Source organism: Poecile atricapillus, chromosome 3 (genome assembly GCF_030490865.1).
Source record: "Poecile atricapillus isolate bPoeAtr1 chromosome 3, bPoeAtr1.hap1, whole genome shotgun sequence".
Lineage (NCBI taxonomy): Eukaryota > Metazoa > Chordata > Aves > Passeriformes > Paridae > Poecile > Poecile atricapillus.
The window spans coordinates 78,145,650-78,162,245 of record NC_081251.1 but is presented as its reverse complement, the minus strand read 5'-3'; the positions used below and the strand labels follow the sequence as shown (position 1 = coordinate 78,162,245).

At 43.9% G+C, this 16,596-nt stretch overlaps 1 protein-coding gene across 2 annotated transcripts; it reads right to left on the bottom strand.

The window, feature by feature from the left end:
- Positions 1-119: 119 nt before the first annotated feature.
- On the bottom strand, positions 120-9,426 carry LOC131577752 (epoxide hydrolase 1-like). Of its 2 annotated transcripts, XM_058835812.1 has the most exons (10): positions 9,295-9,426; positions 7,917-7,940; positions 6,813-7,026; positions 5,989-6,169; positions 4,930-5,160; positions 4,440-4,569; positions 3,909-4,123; positions 1,921-2,029; positions 1,466-1,591; positions 120-498 (listed from the first exon to the last, which is right to left on the bottom strand). In XM_058835812.1, the coding sequence occupies exons 1-10, from the start codon at positions 9,321-9,323 to the stop codon at positions 297-299; spliced, it is 1,461 nt and encodes a 486-aa protein (XP_058691795.1). In that variant the 5' UTR covers positions 9,324-9,426; the 3' UTR covers positions 120-296. The 2 variants fall into 2 exon arrangements, with proteins under 2 accessions (XP_058691795.1, XP_058691796.1); XM_058835813.1 differs by lacking the exon at positions 7,917-7,940 and having other exon boundaries at positions 9,295-9,419.
- Positions 9,427-16,596: the final 7,170 nt, after the last annotated feature.

Here is a 16,596-nt window from a genome sequence, read left to right as displayed (position 1 = left end):
CTCAGATAAGTGCAATGTTACTGCAATAAACTGTTTACATGTTCTGTTATACTTGAAGTATGAATGCAGCAATGATATGGTGCTGGGAACAAAAGAACACAAGATGCTTATTATTTTTTTTTTTTTAATGTAAATGTAGAATTGGATTTAGAAAAATCAGTATTGTAATTATTATCAAAATAAAATGCTGGTTTCTATTTGTGATTATTTTGAGGGATTAAACAAATCCAGTCTAAAGGATCTGCCATTGGTAGAGCAACTTGCTTCCATTCTATATATGAATTTCAACTGGAGGCTCACAGCTGTTCCACTTTTCGGACAAACTGCATGATGTCTTGTGCCAGGAGCCTTGGTTCCTCAAAGGCAGCAAAATGCCCTCCACGTGGCATGTAAGAGTAAGTGATGATGTTCTTGTAGACATCCTTTGCCCAGACCCGTGGTATATGTACAATCTCCTGAGGGAAAGCTGCAATCCCTGTGGGAACATATACTCCAACCCTAGAAGACATAAGTTAATTGCATTGATGAACCAAGTGCTGGGGCAGTCTATAAAAACCTCTGTCTCTGGTAACACATTCAGCTAGAGAAGTTTCCCCACTTTGTGTAGTGCACCTCTTGGTCTGCACTCTGCAGAAGAGCTTCATTTCTATATAGAGTTTAACATTATACCTGTAGAGGTGTAAAGTAGAGCCAACTTTGCATACATGTTGGTCTTGAAATGTTTCCCCTCTTTGACCTCAACTTTTAAAAGCTGAAGTGTTGTACCACATGACAAGATAGCACACCTCTTCAAGAAATGAGCCAGCTCCTGTTTGCTTTAGAATTTGGTACCAAATACATAACAAATTACTCTCTGAGGAGTAATCTTCAGACTAATGGTTCAGTCCATAAAGAAAAAGATTCCCCCATTTGTTTAGATGATCACTTGGAGAAGTCTTCTCAGCAACGTTTTGTGGTCAGCCTCTCTTAGAATCTTAATGTACCAGCTGTCATGAGGTGCTGGGTTTCAAGTACTCCTCTCTTATTAAATTGCTGACCCAGGTTTGTGCTTAACTCTTGTAGTTCTTAGCTTATCCTCCAGAAAGCAATAGCCTTCCTAATTCAGTTTAAACTTCTCTCTTAGCTGTCCCCATGATCTTCTGGGTTTTTTTTTTTTTTTTTACTGAACTGAGCTATAAGTCACATTAGTTTGGTGAATAAGTCTATAGACTTGTATTTTGAACATCGGTCTGTGCTTGGTGCTTTGATAAGTCTTGCATTGTCTTGACTGCAAGCCATCTTGTGTGCATTACAGGTTCAAAAGAAAAGTAACCCTTAACTATATTTATCTGAAGCAAGTAAGAATCTGGACTTTTATTTTTCTTAGAACTAATTATATTTGCTGTTGTAAATGATCTGACTGTTGATACAGGCAAACGTTTCAACCTCATTTGCAAATCTGCCTTGCAACTTGCTGCATAATTACCTGTTATGAGCACCTAGATCAGGGTCCTTGGAAAAGTTTTCCTTGTAGTATCGCATTGAGGACACGATGGAGGATGTCACCCAATAAATCATCACATTGGTCAAAAGCTCATCAAGAGAGTATTTGCTGTTGAGAGAGGAAGAAATTTAACCGGAAACTGTTGCTCAGTGCTCTGTACCAAGCTCATGCCCTGAAGAATTGCTGTCCCTCTTTATCTCCACCTGTTTTCAAGCAGTAAATTTACTGGTACCTATGTGTCCAGAGAAAAAACACCAGGTGCTGAAGCAGTAGTGTGCAGGCAGTCTGCTTTAAGTTTAAATTACTGCTTGTCATATCAGCCTTTCATTCTTAAATTTCAGCTTTGATGGGCCAGTATTTTACCTGTATCTTTGTATTAGTTCCCACCAGTCATTCTTTTAATGAGATTTCTCATGGGATAACATCTGTTTTCTTACCTTTCCAAACCTCCATCATCTTTATACAGAAATGATTTGTCTGTCCAGGTTGAGAATTTCTCCAAGATATATGCAGCAAGCCCCACTGGAGAGTCATTCAGTCCACAACCTAATTGTGGAGGAGCAGAGAAGAGCTGTTGTAGTTGCCTGGCATTGCAGTACTTCAGTGCAAGTTAAACTGGACTTTCATTAAGTGTTCAGAGTTTTCTAGAGAATTTAGTAAAGAGTCTGTATTTATCTATCCCTTATAGTACTTTGTGACAAATTCCCTGCAAAGGAATTCCAGCTGTAACTGAGGGCACTACAGATTCAGATAATTCCTATACAAAAGAAGCTGAGAGCTAAGGAAGTCCCATTGACTTCCTGGTGATGTGTGGCAGAAGGAGAAAATTCAGATGTAAAAAGATTACACTCTGAAAAGAAATTTCAGATAAAATATTTGGGAGCACTGTCCTGCTTAGGATGGGATGTATTCTTCTGATTCTAAAATATATTTATGAAACAGGGCTAACAGGAATGCAAGATTCAGAATATCATTAATATCACGGATTCTGTGTTTTTGCTTTTAATTTTATTTTAGAGTTTGAAAAACTGTCTTAATCTTTGATCCAGATGATTCTTGAGAGCACTACCCTTGACTCATTGATTTTCATATAGCAGCAGCCAAACTTGAACCCACTGTGATTTTCTTCCACCACTTAAACTGCTTTGAACTTTGTTGATATCAGTTTTTATTGGCTGGTTTTATCAACCAGTCACTTATAAACCAAGGCTTGGATAGCTGTCAGTTTTACATCTAATTATTAACTTTAATTTTAGAGAAGTTAGGATCTTCTTGAAGGGTATAGGTGTCAGCACAGATTTTTGTGATTCTCTCCCTCCCCTGGAACTTGCTGATTTACTCCTGTGCTTGGATTCTCATGTGAACTATTTTTAATCCTTTTTTTAAGGCAGTTCAATTTCTTAAGAACGTTAGGGGAGGAGTCTCAACAAAATATTTTTGGAAATTATATAAGTTACATTTGTGGATCTACAGCTTATTCTGCCAGAGCTCTGATTCTTGAAGCATGATTTCCCTGTGATATTATCCTGTGTAAATCAATTCTCTTTGTTTAAACAATTCTGTCCAATTCCTGATCAGAGACTAGACATACTAATCTTCATTTTTTTCTGTGGATACCTTCACTTTTTGGCCATTAAAAACACCCAAGCAACCAGAAACACCACAACCACCATAACTCCCTCCCACCTGGTATATTGTTTGTCTCCTTTTATTTCTTTGGGTTTGTGGTCACTTCAAGCAACAGTCTAGGCATTCACTGACATTCCAGTTTGAGCTTCTTCTTCTTCTCCTTTGGGGAATTGCTGGGATGGGGGGCTGTTTCTTCTCTGGTCTCCAAATCTGACACCAGCCTGAGACAGCTCTGCTGTCTTTCCTGATGAGGGATTACTTCAATAAAGCAACATCCCAGAATCCTCTCTACTGGGGACTGATGCAAAGAGTTCCTTTAAGCATTATGAAATGGCCATATCTGTCCTCATAGTCCTTATCCACTGGCACCAGGACATCAGCAATCTGCCTTTTCAGGTGTTTGAGCTTTGTCTACCTTTCTGTAACTTTCACATTGCACCTCCTCACTTGATATTTTTCTTGTTTTCAGCCCCACTTACTTCTTGAAGTTTCAATTTCAGGACCCTGTGTTTTACTTTGGAGAGACTCTTTGGAAAGGGGTTCACTCCCAATACAACTGGCATGCTATTTAAAAGACCTTGAAAAGTTATACTTTAAATCTCCATCTGTTTTTGAGTGATTCCTTTTAACTTGATTTTACACCGTTCTCCTCTCCGTGAACTCATTGCCCACATGGATCTTGTGCTCAGTCACCAGAGCTCACCAGAACTCCTTGCTTCTCATATTTGGCTGGACTTTGTTTTAATGTACCACAAGTGCTTACCATGTTCACAAGGATACAGAGAAGGTACATTACCTGCAGTGTCTGGTTTGGTGGCTTGGATGTGTAAGTATCCAGACTCTTGCAGGACGTCATATACATTCTTCTGCATGAAAGGGTAGAAACGTCGAGCATCTTCCTTACTCAAGCCTACAAGCCATGGTACGTAAGCCCCAAGCACTGTACGAATCAACTTTCCCAGACTTTGTCTGGCGATGAAAACAAGATTCAGATGAAGCCCTTTCACAGATCTAAAAGTAAGTTGAGGAACAGAGGGTTAAATCAAGCAATTTTCTGTCTCCACGTTTTCTAGAAAACAAGTCTGACTGCAGTTGTGAGATAAACACTAGACTGAATCAAACACACAAAGCCCTTCAGGTTCATCATGATTAAAAAATAAAAAATTCAATACAAAGCATATGAATGCAATTGAATATGCAGGATGGGGTTGTCCCTGAAAAAAACAAAGCAGAAGGGGATAAGAAGCTGGGCAAACAGGAGGTAGGACTAGAAAGTAGGGTAGGAATTGGAGGCAGCTTTTCTGCACTGATTTCCCTTGCTACTTACTGTGGCAGCATCTGGGCCATGTTTGTGGTAATACGAGATCCCCAGTCTCCTCCCTGTAGGTAGTATTCCTTGAAGCCCAATCTGTTCATCAGCTTATGAAATATCCGAGCAGTTGCTATGGAGTCAAACTCTGTAGGTAAAGTGAAACACAGGAAACCTGTTTGTCCTGGTGTTCCTTCCCTGGCCAAAGATTATGACCTGACTGAGGCACGTGTGTGTGGAGCTGTGGGAAGGGAGAGTGTCCAGTGCTGCTCTGCCTCACTCCTTGGAAAGAAAGTGAACACAAGATGAAAGAAATTCAGTGGAAAGTGAATTCAGACGTGACTTCCAATTACCACCGTGTTGCAAATCTCCACAGAACCTCAGCCATATGGGCCTTAGTGAAGAGCCAGGCATCTGCACTCACAAACTGCAGTGCCCAGGGCTGCCAGGGATGGCTGAGGTTTTACTCCAAAAACTGCAATTCCAACAGAGCCTTTTCATTGCCTACCTTTCTGGTGAGGGGCCTCTGAGAAGCCATATCCTGGGATAGAGGGGCAGATGACCTCAAACACCACATCACCCTCATTCAGGCTGTGCTTGGCTGGCTCTGTGAGCAGAGGGATGATCTTGTAGAACTCATAGAAGGAGCCGGGCCAGCCATGGACCATCAGCAGAGGTTGAACAGCTCGGCCATGAGGAACGTAGGATGGCTTCACATGGATGAAATGGATATCAATCCCTGCCACACATCCAAGAAAGAAAAATTAAAGCTCTGGGACCATCACAGTTTCTGTTCTTCATTCTGTAGAAGGAGGGCAGCAAAACTGCAGTTAGCATCTGGAGCAGAATTTCCACAACCAGCCCACTGTGAGAAGGCTGAAAGGAGATTCCTGGCATTGTTATCTGTTGTCTCATCTTTTACATACAGACAGAGATATTGACCCCAGCCAGATATTTGGGTCACTGGAGATTAGCATCCATCTCCTGAGAAACTGGTCTCAGAGTACATAAGTAAAACTGCACTTGAATGAATAGCATAATGTGGGTAAGATATATGCAAAAAAAATACAGTGTTTAAAAGAGAAACCAGTAGCTAAAAGAGAAACGTGAAAATGTTAGATAGAACCATGATAGAAGTCTAACCTAGAGATCACTTATGTAAAGTCTGGCTAACCTAATGTAGAGATCATTTATGCAAAGTCTGGCTAAGCTCACCTGGCTAAACTACTGGGTGTTGGGGATATTGTTGGCTGGATATTCCAGCCTCAGTCTGGCTAAATTTCGCAGTTTTCAAAGGTGGCTTCAAGGCAATCGCTGAAGAGCACCTCATCATTAGTTAGCATGGGTTCAGAGCCAGATGAAGCCTGTCCTGAAGCAGACCTAATCTTATTGCCACTGTGTAATGGTCTTAGTCCCTGTAAGGTTATTAATAATAGAGCCTCCAACTAGTTATATTTCACTAAGCTGTTACGCATAGGTTATCTCAAATATTGTCACTCCTTACATCTCCCCCTTCTCGCTGCGCATTTCTGATTGAGACCCGTTCAAGCCACAGAAGCCCCCTCACCTTCAATGGTGGTGTGGAAGTGGGGGTATTTGTTCAGCTCTTCCACTTGCTTGCGCCAGTCAAACTGATTCCTCCAGTAGGCCACCACCTTCCGCAGGTAGCTGGAGTTGAAGCCATAGTGGAAGGCAGCTCCTTCCACATGCGGCGTGAAGCGGAACTGATCCAGGCGCCGGTGCAGATCCTGTGGAAGGGAGCCCTTCTTGCCAGGCTGGCCAGCTGCTGGCATGTTCCCTGGCAGACACAGACAGGCTCTCCTGGCTCTGCTGCCTTTTGTATTGCTCTCTGGGACACCACAAGCCCTCCTGAAGAAGTGCCACACCTACATGACCGCCTGAATTGTTTCTATGGCGAATACAATCATCTATAGGTTACAGGTTCCCCGTGGGCACCCAAGAGTACTGGCTCCTACTCCTGGCTTGCTGCTAACTCACTTCAGGGTTTTTGTGCTGGGAGCTTGGCAGCACTGCTGGATGGGACAATATGAATCTCACCTTGAGCTGCTGGTTGTTACTTTGTCAGACAATTCAGGGAGGCATTCAGGGAGGGAGAAACTACGACTCAGTCAAGATGCCATCCCTCTTCAGCCTTACAGCCCTTTCCTCCATGGAAGCCCCTCAGTCCTGCCCTACTGGTGCCACTGATGTCCCAATGCCCTCCTGCCCTGCTTCAGCATCCACAGACCCACTCTCAAAGTCTGCTGCTCAAAGCACGGCCTTTCTGCAGGAAAAGCCCCAGCTTGCACTAGGGGCTGTTGTCTCAGAAAGTCTTTGGACTGCCTCCCCCTTACAGCTTTCTGCCCCTCCTTACCCCCCAGCCAGCGGTACCTCGATTTCTTTGTCAGATGTTTCAATCCTGAAGGGACGGATGCTTGCATCTTCCTTCCCTTTGAGGGGCCTTTCACCCGCGCCCCACCAGCCATCACCCATGTCTATAGTCTTGATCTTGCGTCCAGATCTGAGCCAGTAAAGCAGCATCCCTCCAAGCCCCAGGGCAGCCGCAGAGACCAGGGCTGCATTCTTCTGAGAATATTCAAAAGACCTGGGGAGGCACAAAATCGCCTATGTTCAACAAGAGCAGTGTCAAAGGGACTTATGCTGAGATTTGTTTGCACATCCATTGGGACTAAGCAGGGACAAATGCCTACAAATCGCAGGCAGTCACCAGGGACTGGGCATTTCTTTTAGTTTTGAAGATCACAGGTAAGATTTGGGGTAGGGTTCTATCTACCAAGTCTTCTTACGGGTATCAAGTCCTTGCTGATCAGGACTTGCTGATCACAAGTCTTCCTTGTCCCTTTCCTTGTGAACCAGGATGCCCAGGGGGACAAAGTTCAAAATATGGGATAAGGGTCAATCTACTTTGAGGCAGGTACTACAGTGAATGCGACAGGAGCAGCTGGACTTGTCCAGGAATAAAAGCTGCATGGGCAGAGTGGGATGAGTAGCAGGAGGAGAGACAAAAGTCTTCAGCTGATGAAGAGAGCCAGACATGCTGGATGTGCTGGACATGCTCCTCTTGCCAGTACTTTGTACATAGCTCCCCTACAGATTCAGTCATCTCTTAGGGCAATCCTGGCTATCCCCCAGAGCTGTCAAGCAAGGAGTGTCTGCTCATGCCCCTGCTTCTGTTCTAAACAGCAAGGTCCCAGACTTGAGGTGTAGGAACTAAGTTACCAGAACTGGAGTTGACAGACATGCAGCCCTAAATGTAGTGTACCTTCCCATGCTTCTGACTTGTGTTTCAAGCTCTTTAGCTTCCCGTAGGAATTAGTAGGAGGTGCCTGGGGCTCCTGCAGGGGATTGCAAGGGGCCTGCGAGAGGAGATTTTGTTGCTGTTGTCATCCAGAGTACAGAAGGGATGATGCTATGCCCCAGTCAGGGCACTAACCAAAAGAGGAGACCGCAGCACAGAACAGCTCTTCCACTCACCTGATCTGGGACAAGATGCTCTCCCTACAAAAGGGGAAAAAACAGAAAGATCCTTACAGTCTGCTAGTGTTGTTCCATTCCAACCCTTGCGGATGGTGCAAAGAATGTACCCTGCCAGCACCACTCATTGTCCAGGGATGTGATCACAAGCTGTTTAGCCGCCTGGCAACATCTGCCATTATTTTTCCTACTCTTTGGATAGGATGGGCAGAGAGGGGCTCACAAAGCACTGCCTCGGTACAAAGAGACAGTGTTTTGTGCTAGATAATTTGTTTCCATAATATTCCCTCCTTCAGCACAATTTAGATAAAAGGCAGTAAACAACTGTATAGGTGTCCTTGCAGTGCTTCACCATGTGAACAGCTTCAGAAAAAAAAAAAAAAAAAAAAAAAAAATCTTTATTTGGCTGTAACTTCAGCCAAAAAAATCGTTTACTGTGACTGCTGTGTTGCAATAGGTGCACAGCCTCAGCAGAGCAATTCTGAACTCCAGGATTACTCTGCTGCCAGCCACGTGGTGCTGGTTGTGCTGCCGGGCTGGCACCAGCAGAAGCTTGTGGGACCCTTCCCTGCTCAGAGTTTAATGAGCTGCTGTACCTTTGACACTTCTAGCTACTCCTGACTGGATACCAAGCCCCCAGTTCTCCCCTGCTTGCTAGAAAAAGATAGTATCCTCCTCGGTTCCCTTTAAACCTTTTTCTGGTACAAAAGCACAATCTGAAACCTGGCAACAGAAGCAAGCCTTGTTACTCTGCCTTGTGGAACACAGCTACAGTAGGGAGCTCTTGGGTACAACAATCATAGTAGTTTGAGAAAACAAGCCAAGACAAATGCCAGAAAAAAGAAAAAGATTTGCTAATCCATGAAAAACCAAGTCCACTGGGTGTTTGCTATCACCTAGAATTGTTTCCCTCTGCTGTCTGAAGTGCAGAACCTGTTTATAACAGAGCCTGTATGGGATATCCCAGTAGCCTCCAAGGCAATTTGGTAACACTTGCTGAGACAGCCTACGCGTGATTTCATTTCCTTAAATCACTTCCAGGCATGGAAGAACGGGGCTCCTAAGAACAAATAGCTTATGCAACAGGTAGGAATATTCCCCTGCACTTACATCCTGGAGGTCGGTGAGCACAGCTGTGAAAGCAGGTATCACGGCAGCGGCACAAGCCCTGCGCTGCTCACAAAGCAGTCCCACAAGCAGCTCTCTGAGCGACACAAAACAAGGCGTAGCCCTTCAACACCTCCTCCGCACTCATGCTCAGGAGAGCTCAGCTGCCTGCTCCCGCTCTCTCCGATGACCCGGGGACCCTCCCGGGGCTTTCTGCCATCCCCCCGAGCCCAGTCCGGAGCGCCTCCTCCCCTTGCCGAGGAGGTCTCACCGTGCGTTCGGAAGGATCTCCCGCCACATGTCTGTCTGCTCGTCCTTGCCCGGCCGCTCTGCGAGTGAGGACACGATCCCGGCTTCTCCCCCGCCTCTTTCCCTTCCGCAGTGACGTTTTCTCGGGGACAGCGCAAGCGACCATCAGTGCCACCTATTGCCTGAGCTCGGCAGAGTCCAGCGCTGTGCCCCAGCACGGACGGGATGCCGCACCCACGGAAAGCGGCCCTGCGGAGCCTGCCCTCCGAGCCTCGGGCTGTGGCAGCACCGCGCCCCTAGGAAAATATCCTTACACAGCCCGTGCAGAGCCCTGCAGCGGCAGCTTCAGCCTGAGGGAAGGGATTCTTCCCTCTCTCCAGCGCTCCTGAGACCACACCTGTGTTACAAATGAAATTAGAATTTTGACAACTAGGTCCCTTGGGTTAATGGCAGTTTAATTAAAAATGAATACAATTTAATAATTTGAATAGTAATTAGATATAAAAGAATACAATTTAGTAAAAAAATATAATTTAGCAAAAAAAATACAATTTACATATATAATCTGCCAGTAATTAAGTATGATTAAAGCATAAACAAAACCGACCGGGCTATGGGAGGGTCTTATCACCCCACCTCATGTACAAAAAAGACTGGGGTACAGAGGGGGTTCCCCACCCTGCCTCACGTGCAAAACAATGCACTTCAAGCTAAATTTATATACTGTATGCTTATACGTATTCATTACTGTTTCCCATAAGTTTTCTCCTATTTCTGATTTTTCTGACTTTACATCACTATTCTTCACAGTGCATGCCTCACTTGTTGTTAGGGGGTCTTCAGTCTTCTTTTGGTGGTCTTTTGGCGAAGGCTTCTCCTCCTCCTCATTGTCCTTTGGATAACCTTGCAGGTTTGTGCATGTGCACTATGTGTTGTGTTATGTGTAATAAATTATTGTTTGTATTAAAAATTCGAAAGTTATAACTAAGACAAATGTGTTTGCAATGACATAAAAATATGAAATGTAAAAAGCCTCTCCTTGCGAGGGGGGGGGGGGGGGGGAACGGGATTCTCTCCGGAAAACCACTGATTGCCACCCACACCCAGATAACGAACTCAGGCAGGCCCATCAACTCGGACAAACAGACAGGACACGGATCATCAAAACGACAATGGAGCTGGCTCGGGGAAAATTACCTGCCTCCGGACCCGAGCAACTGCAGATCCCTGTAGGGAACAATCTGATCGACGAAAGAAAGACAAGCCCCAAAAGATAGGCCTTGCCAGACCTGAACATCCCGGTGTTGCAAAAGCAATCATTGGAAACAAAGGGGAAGACTCCGCCGAGATTTCCATCGGCACCAACCCCGGATCACATCACTTCATACCTCAGAATTAAAATACATACAGAGTCTCTTTGCATATGAGGAGACTCTGTCCGGACACAAGTTAGGTCTATTCTTCCAAGCCAGGAAATCTATTCACCAAACAATCAGAAACACTTGGTGAATGGAGCCTGCTCGGAATTTTAGCCTGAGGACTTAAAAATCCTATAAAACCCCAAGCCTGAGAGCGCTCAGACGTGGATTTGGGAAACCTACACCTCGGGTGTAGGCCCTGTCCACCCAGCGCTGCGCTGATCATTTTTATTGTGGTTTTTCTCTCTGTTTTTTTCTATGTTGTTTATTAATAAATTTCTCTTTGATTTTATCCCAAATTTGCCTTTGCATTTATAACATTATGTAAGTCTACTAATTAGCCTTATATTTTCTGGTCTTTAGGCCCAATGCCTAAAGTTGTTCTAATGTCCATCTCAAGGCTGTTTTAGTCTTGAGACACCACCTATCTTCCAAACTACATCCTGTACCTCAATTTTAACATGTAACATCTGTAAAGGGGTGCATCTGCCTTGTAACACTGATTCTCTTGGTGGCTTCTAATTATAACTTTTTAAGTAGTTACAATTTATTTAGCACAAATCAATTCCATTTATTACATCTGGATTGCCATGGCCACTTCTGGCCTTGCTGGTAGGGGACAGACAGGGCTGGGCCCAGCCTTGGAGGCACAGGGCCACCAAGCTGCTGGGGGACTGGGCCATGTGGTGTATGAGGAAGGCGAAGAAACATCTTCATCCCGGAGAGGAAAGAGTAAAGGGTGGGATCGCATTGCTGTCTACAGTTAACCAGAGAAAAGCTAAGAGAAAATGGACCCAGAGTCATCCTGGAGGAGCAGCAGGTGAAGGACAAAATGCAAGGACACAAATTGTAACAAGAGGAGCTAGGGTTAATACCAGGAGAAATGACTCCTCCACTGATGTAGTCAGACACTGGGACAGGGCTCCAGAGAGGATGTGGGATTTTCATCCTTGGGGACATTCCAAATTTGACAGGAACAAGGCACTCAATCTGACATACCTGAACCTGTTCTGAGCAGGTGTTGGGATGAGCTCACCTCCAGGTGTCCCTTGCAACCTGTATTTCACTTGGCTGATTTCCTGGTGCACCCGTGATTTGCAGCAGCAAAAACATAAAGGAAAAGTCCAGTTTTTCATTTTCTACAGAAGTCAATGCTATATTTTAGTTCAGGTACCTAGATTTAGTTTTCCTTGTGGTTAGCAAAATAGTCCTGGATAAAGGCTCCTTCTTCGTAGGAATTTGACTGTTTGAGTAAATGAGGGTTCAAAGCCTAAGGAGTATTGGGTGGGGGGAAAGTGAGAGGAGCAGCAGTATGGAAAAAAAGAATACATACATGAAAGAAGAAGGTGAATCACTGACATATTATGCACTATGCTCAGTATTTTGCCTTTTAAATTTTCAACAAAAAACATGTACTTTGCTAAGGATTGTTCTTGCTTCCACGAGTGGCAGAGCAGTGGCAGGGAGACTGTCACCAGGGTTTTATTTGCTTTCAGTCAAGAAAGACTGATATTCATCCTTCTGCTACTTTGTTCTGCCTCTCAGAAGCCTCTAGTTAAAGACTTTTTTCCACTGTGCTGTCTCAGTTATTAAGCTTCCAAATAAAATACATTAGTGGAAGACTTCATAAACAAAAAAGAGAATTACAAGAGTAGGAGGAACAAAAATGAAACGCAGCTTTCTAGCTTTTTTGTGTTGACAACTTCTGCTCCCAGGCAAGTACATAGTAAAAGAAGCATTTACACTGCATAAAATCCACAATAACCCTGTGGGTTTCCTAAATGAAAATGTCAGATCTAAAATTTTTAATGTGCCTAAGTGTTGACTCAGGTTTGTGCCTTCAGTTATTTACAGATGTTTACAAATCCAGAACCAATGGCAAAAAGCACGTGCAACACTTCCCAAGACGGCCACGCTCAGGGAGTCAACAATGCTTCAAAATGAAATATTTACTAAATTCTTCCACATAAAGAGTTACCTCTGATTATCCAGCCATCTACTAGAGCTAATGATTGCTACCTCTTGGTGCTAACTTGCTCCCATTTTGTTGTTTTGTGCTGCAGCTCCTGAGTCCTGTGCAGCCTGCCTGCCTCTCCTAGCACAATGCAGCAACTCTGAAACTGCACATACCTGGGTGTCCTTTCTGCTGCAACTTCTGTGATTTCCCTGGGTTCAGGACCTCAGTTTGGATCTGAACAACCACATTGCCACCAGGATGAGTCATGGATGGCATTGGAAGCAAATATTACAGATGTGAAGGGGCACCATTACTGCCTTCTGCCATAAAGCATTGTCACTTTGCCATTATTACTCAGATAGTGTCTCTCACTCTGAGGTGCCATGTGAAGCTTGACTGGTTACTGACCAGCTTGGGGTGGTCAAAGCTTCTATGCAGAGTAGCATTTTAGGTGTGCATAGCCACTCTCCAAGCCATTTTCATTCAAACAGCACACAGGAATTTTTTTAGCATGTGGTTGATTTATTGTTATTGATTTTATAATCATTATATGCCCTTGGACACTCACACTTAGCCCTGCCCTTTTATTAAGGAATTAGCATATCAAACCACAGAGGTGAAGGTGATAATACCACACCCTGCAACAGAATTAGTTAAGTTACAAGGACAGGGACTTTTTGAAAATTTTACTGGGGAAATGAAATAAACTTTTCTGAAGAGAAAGCACATGGTAAAGGACTCATCTCTAAAGCATACTGTTTCATACTGTTGCATGAAAAGTTTAAACTTGTTAAGGGCGGGAAACCGGTCCCTCTCCCTGCTCCAATATATGATAAAAGTACTGGGAGTGTGTGGGAAGTGGAGGGTTCTTAACAGTGCCCAAGAAGGAGCTGATACCCTGTTGGCCTTCTCGCAAATTATTGTTATTCATTCCAAAATTTTGAGATCAGGCTCAAGACAAATGAAACCTCTCAGAACCACCCCCAGCTCACAAGTTCAAGTATCAAAAAATAGTTGTGTAATTTATCTAATATTAAATAATGTTAAACTTCACAGAAGGAAAGTGTTGCCTCCAAGAACAAACCGGAAATCATGGATGATCTGCTTGACTCCTTGGGTGCTGAAAGATTGCTGTATGAACTTCCCCCATGTCTTGGGCTGCAATGCAAGCTGTAATCAGAAGTATATATTAATTGTGTATATCTGTTAAAACCAAGTAGGGCAGTGTTCTTTACCTCTTCCATGACCCATCCATCGTAAATCCAGAGGGATATCTTCTGTTAATGGGCCAGCTGTTAAAAGCAGGTGTGGCACTGCTCTTTATCTCTCCCAGGATCTCTTTATCTCCCTCCAGGGGGATATCTTCTGTAAATGGGCCATTTAGTCAGTCACTGCATGACTGATAAAATTCTATCATCCCATTGTCAGATGCTCCACTCAGGGGGAGGAGCCAAGAATTCCTACCTGGATATAATCTGAGACTTGGAACACCACAGTAAACCTTTCTCCACTGGATTCCCAGAGGAAGACTGAACACATCTACATCACTACTGGACCTTCAGAAGAAAACTACACCCTTCTACAGGATCTCTGCTTCAATAGAACCACATCTGTCACTGCAGGAGGACTGCAGCCACAATTTAATCAGAGTGCTACCAACAGCCTGACCAACAGGGTGTCAGGCTGTATTCTGACTCTGTCAGTGGGGTTTGTTTTGTTTTTTTTTATTTTGGTTTGGTTTTTACTACTACATTTTTATTTTCATTTTCCTAGTAAAGAACTGTTATTCCTATTCCTGTATCTTTACCTGAGAGCCCCTAAATTTCAAGATTATAATAATTTGGAGGGCAGGGGAATTTTTCCATTTCAGTGGAAGTTTCTGCCTTCGTTAGCAGACACCTGTCTTTCCAAACCTAGACCTCCCTGGAGCCTGATTGTCCTGCAGTTTTTGGACCCAAGAGGTACTGGGGGGAATGAACTTCATAAAGGCGTATTAACTAGATTAATGAGTACCAGCTGCCCCTTACAGGAATTTCAGCATGTTTTCCGCTTCTTTTCTTTCTTCTCTTTCTACTAGATTGGAGCAGGAGAGGCAAGGTCCCAGTGCAGTGGTTCTGGTCTATTGTCTTGAGATATGGGATGGTTGTCAAAGACTGGGTAAGTTGAGTGTCTCAAACCAGTGCTGGTGCATGTGTAGTAGAGGATGGGTCTGGACTTGCTTCTGGTGAGACAGTGGCGTGCCCCCAGACCCCCAGCCTCAATCTGGGGCTGTCAATCAATCAATCAATTAATCAATCAATTACTAGAGGCCATGCTAACCCAGCTCCTGATTCTTTCCAGCTGTAGACAGGGACTGATTAAAAGAAAGATTTCGGTTGGAGAACCACTGAAGGGTTTGGTTAAATTAAAAAGACTTATGGTCTGAAATCATGATCCTGAAAATGATAGGCTGAGGAGATTGGAATGAATGAGTGTTATTTGACTCCCACCCCTAAGGAAATCCAGATAATTTTAGTTAGTAGAATTGTACTGTATGTCGTTTCCCATGATGTCCACTGACCTTTTCTCTCTCCCTGAGTAAGGTTCTGGGTATCTCCCTAAAACCTGCTTTGCGGGGGGGAATCTGGGACATGTGGTCCCGTGATCTGGGGCATGTGTATTTGTTTGGGTCGTAGGGATTCCTGGGCACGTAAGTTTGTGGAGTCCAAAAGGCAAGGTGGCCTACATTGAATTTGCCAAGCTTTTCTGGAACTCATCTTACAAGTCCAACAGGTACCACAAATAGTTGTGTAAATTATCTAATGTTAGAGAATACTAAACCTCAAAGTAGGAAAGTGTTGCCTCCAGGAGCACAGGGAATCACGGATGATCTGTTGGACTCTTTAAGCACTGAAAGACCCTTTAGGTGCACAAACTCTCCCCCTGGAGCCTGATTATGCTGTCATTTTTGGACTAATGGAATGGTGGGGCGAATGTACTACATAAAAAGATGTTAATTAGGTTTTATTGGTATAGCAATTGCCCATTATATGATTTCCAATGTGCTTTCCTCTTCTTTCCTTTAAAAAGGAGAGGAAAGGTACCCTGATTAGATTGAAAGAGGAAAGGTCCCAGTGTGGTGGTCCTGGTTGATGTCTTGAGATGCAGGATTGTTGTCAGAGACTGGATAAGTTTAGTGTTGTGAGCCATTTTTTGGGGCACTTGGTGTTGGGAGGGTAGAATTAGAAAGGAATTAAAAATATGACTCTTTAGCCAGAAAGACTAAGGAAGAAATACAAATGAAAGCACGGTTTGAATAATTCAAAGAAACCGGTCTGGTATGCCAGAACACATTCTTTCCCCCAGTAAAACTTAGCTGAGACCCCTCTCCCCAGCCTTATAAGGAAAAGTCCGAAGTACCCCTGAGATAATTAAAAATACGCAAAAGCAGTGATTTCTATAGGTCGCACACAAATGTTACTGTATTAGTATACTTAGAAAGATTGGTTAGTGAAGGAATAGAATATTCAAATGTATAGATTATATAAGCAATTGTAAAAGAGAGCTCGCTCTCTTGTTGCTCTCTTGTCTCTCTTGCCTCGCTTTTTCTATGCTCTTTTTCCTGCTCTTTCCTGCTCTTCTTTATCCTCTTTTTCCTGGCTTTCTCACTTCTGTTCTGTTACTCTCTTCATTAGCAATCTTAAGTCTTAAACTCATGTATTCATATTTTACCCCCTTTTTGTATTGTTCCCTCCGAGCCTGCTTTGAGCTCTATCTGCTGGCTCATAGCAGGCTCTCTCTCTCTCCCCCACGCCCTGAAATAAACTTCTAACATCTAACTCGACTGTAGAGGTCTCTGCCGTGTCTCGGACCATCCACGCCCCGAAGCGTCTCTTACACTTGGAGTGCCTGCTTATGATCTGCTAGGTGAGGTGGTGCCCTGCCCTGTCCTCAGACCTCCTCAGCCCTG

Coding starts and splice junctions, on each gene's coding strand:
- LOC131577752 (XM_058835812.1), bottom strand. CDS start 9,323: ATGTGGCGGGAGATCCTTCCGAACGCACG. Junction 4,570..4,929: donor AGAGGCCCCTCACCAGAAAG/GTAGGCAATGAA, acceptor CTTTACCTACAG/AGTTTGACTCCATAGCAACT. Junction 499..1,465: donor GATCTAGGTGCTCATAACAG/GTAATTATGCAG, acceptor TATGTCTTCTAG/GGTTGGAGTATATGTTCCCA.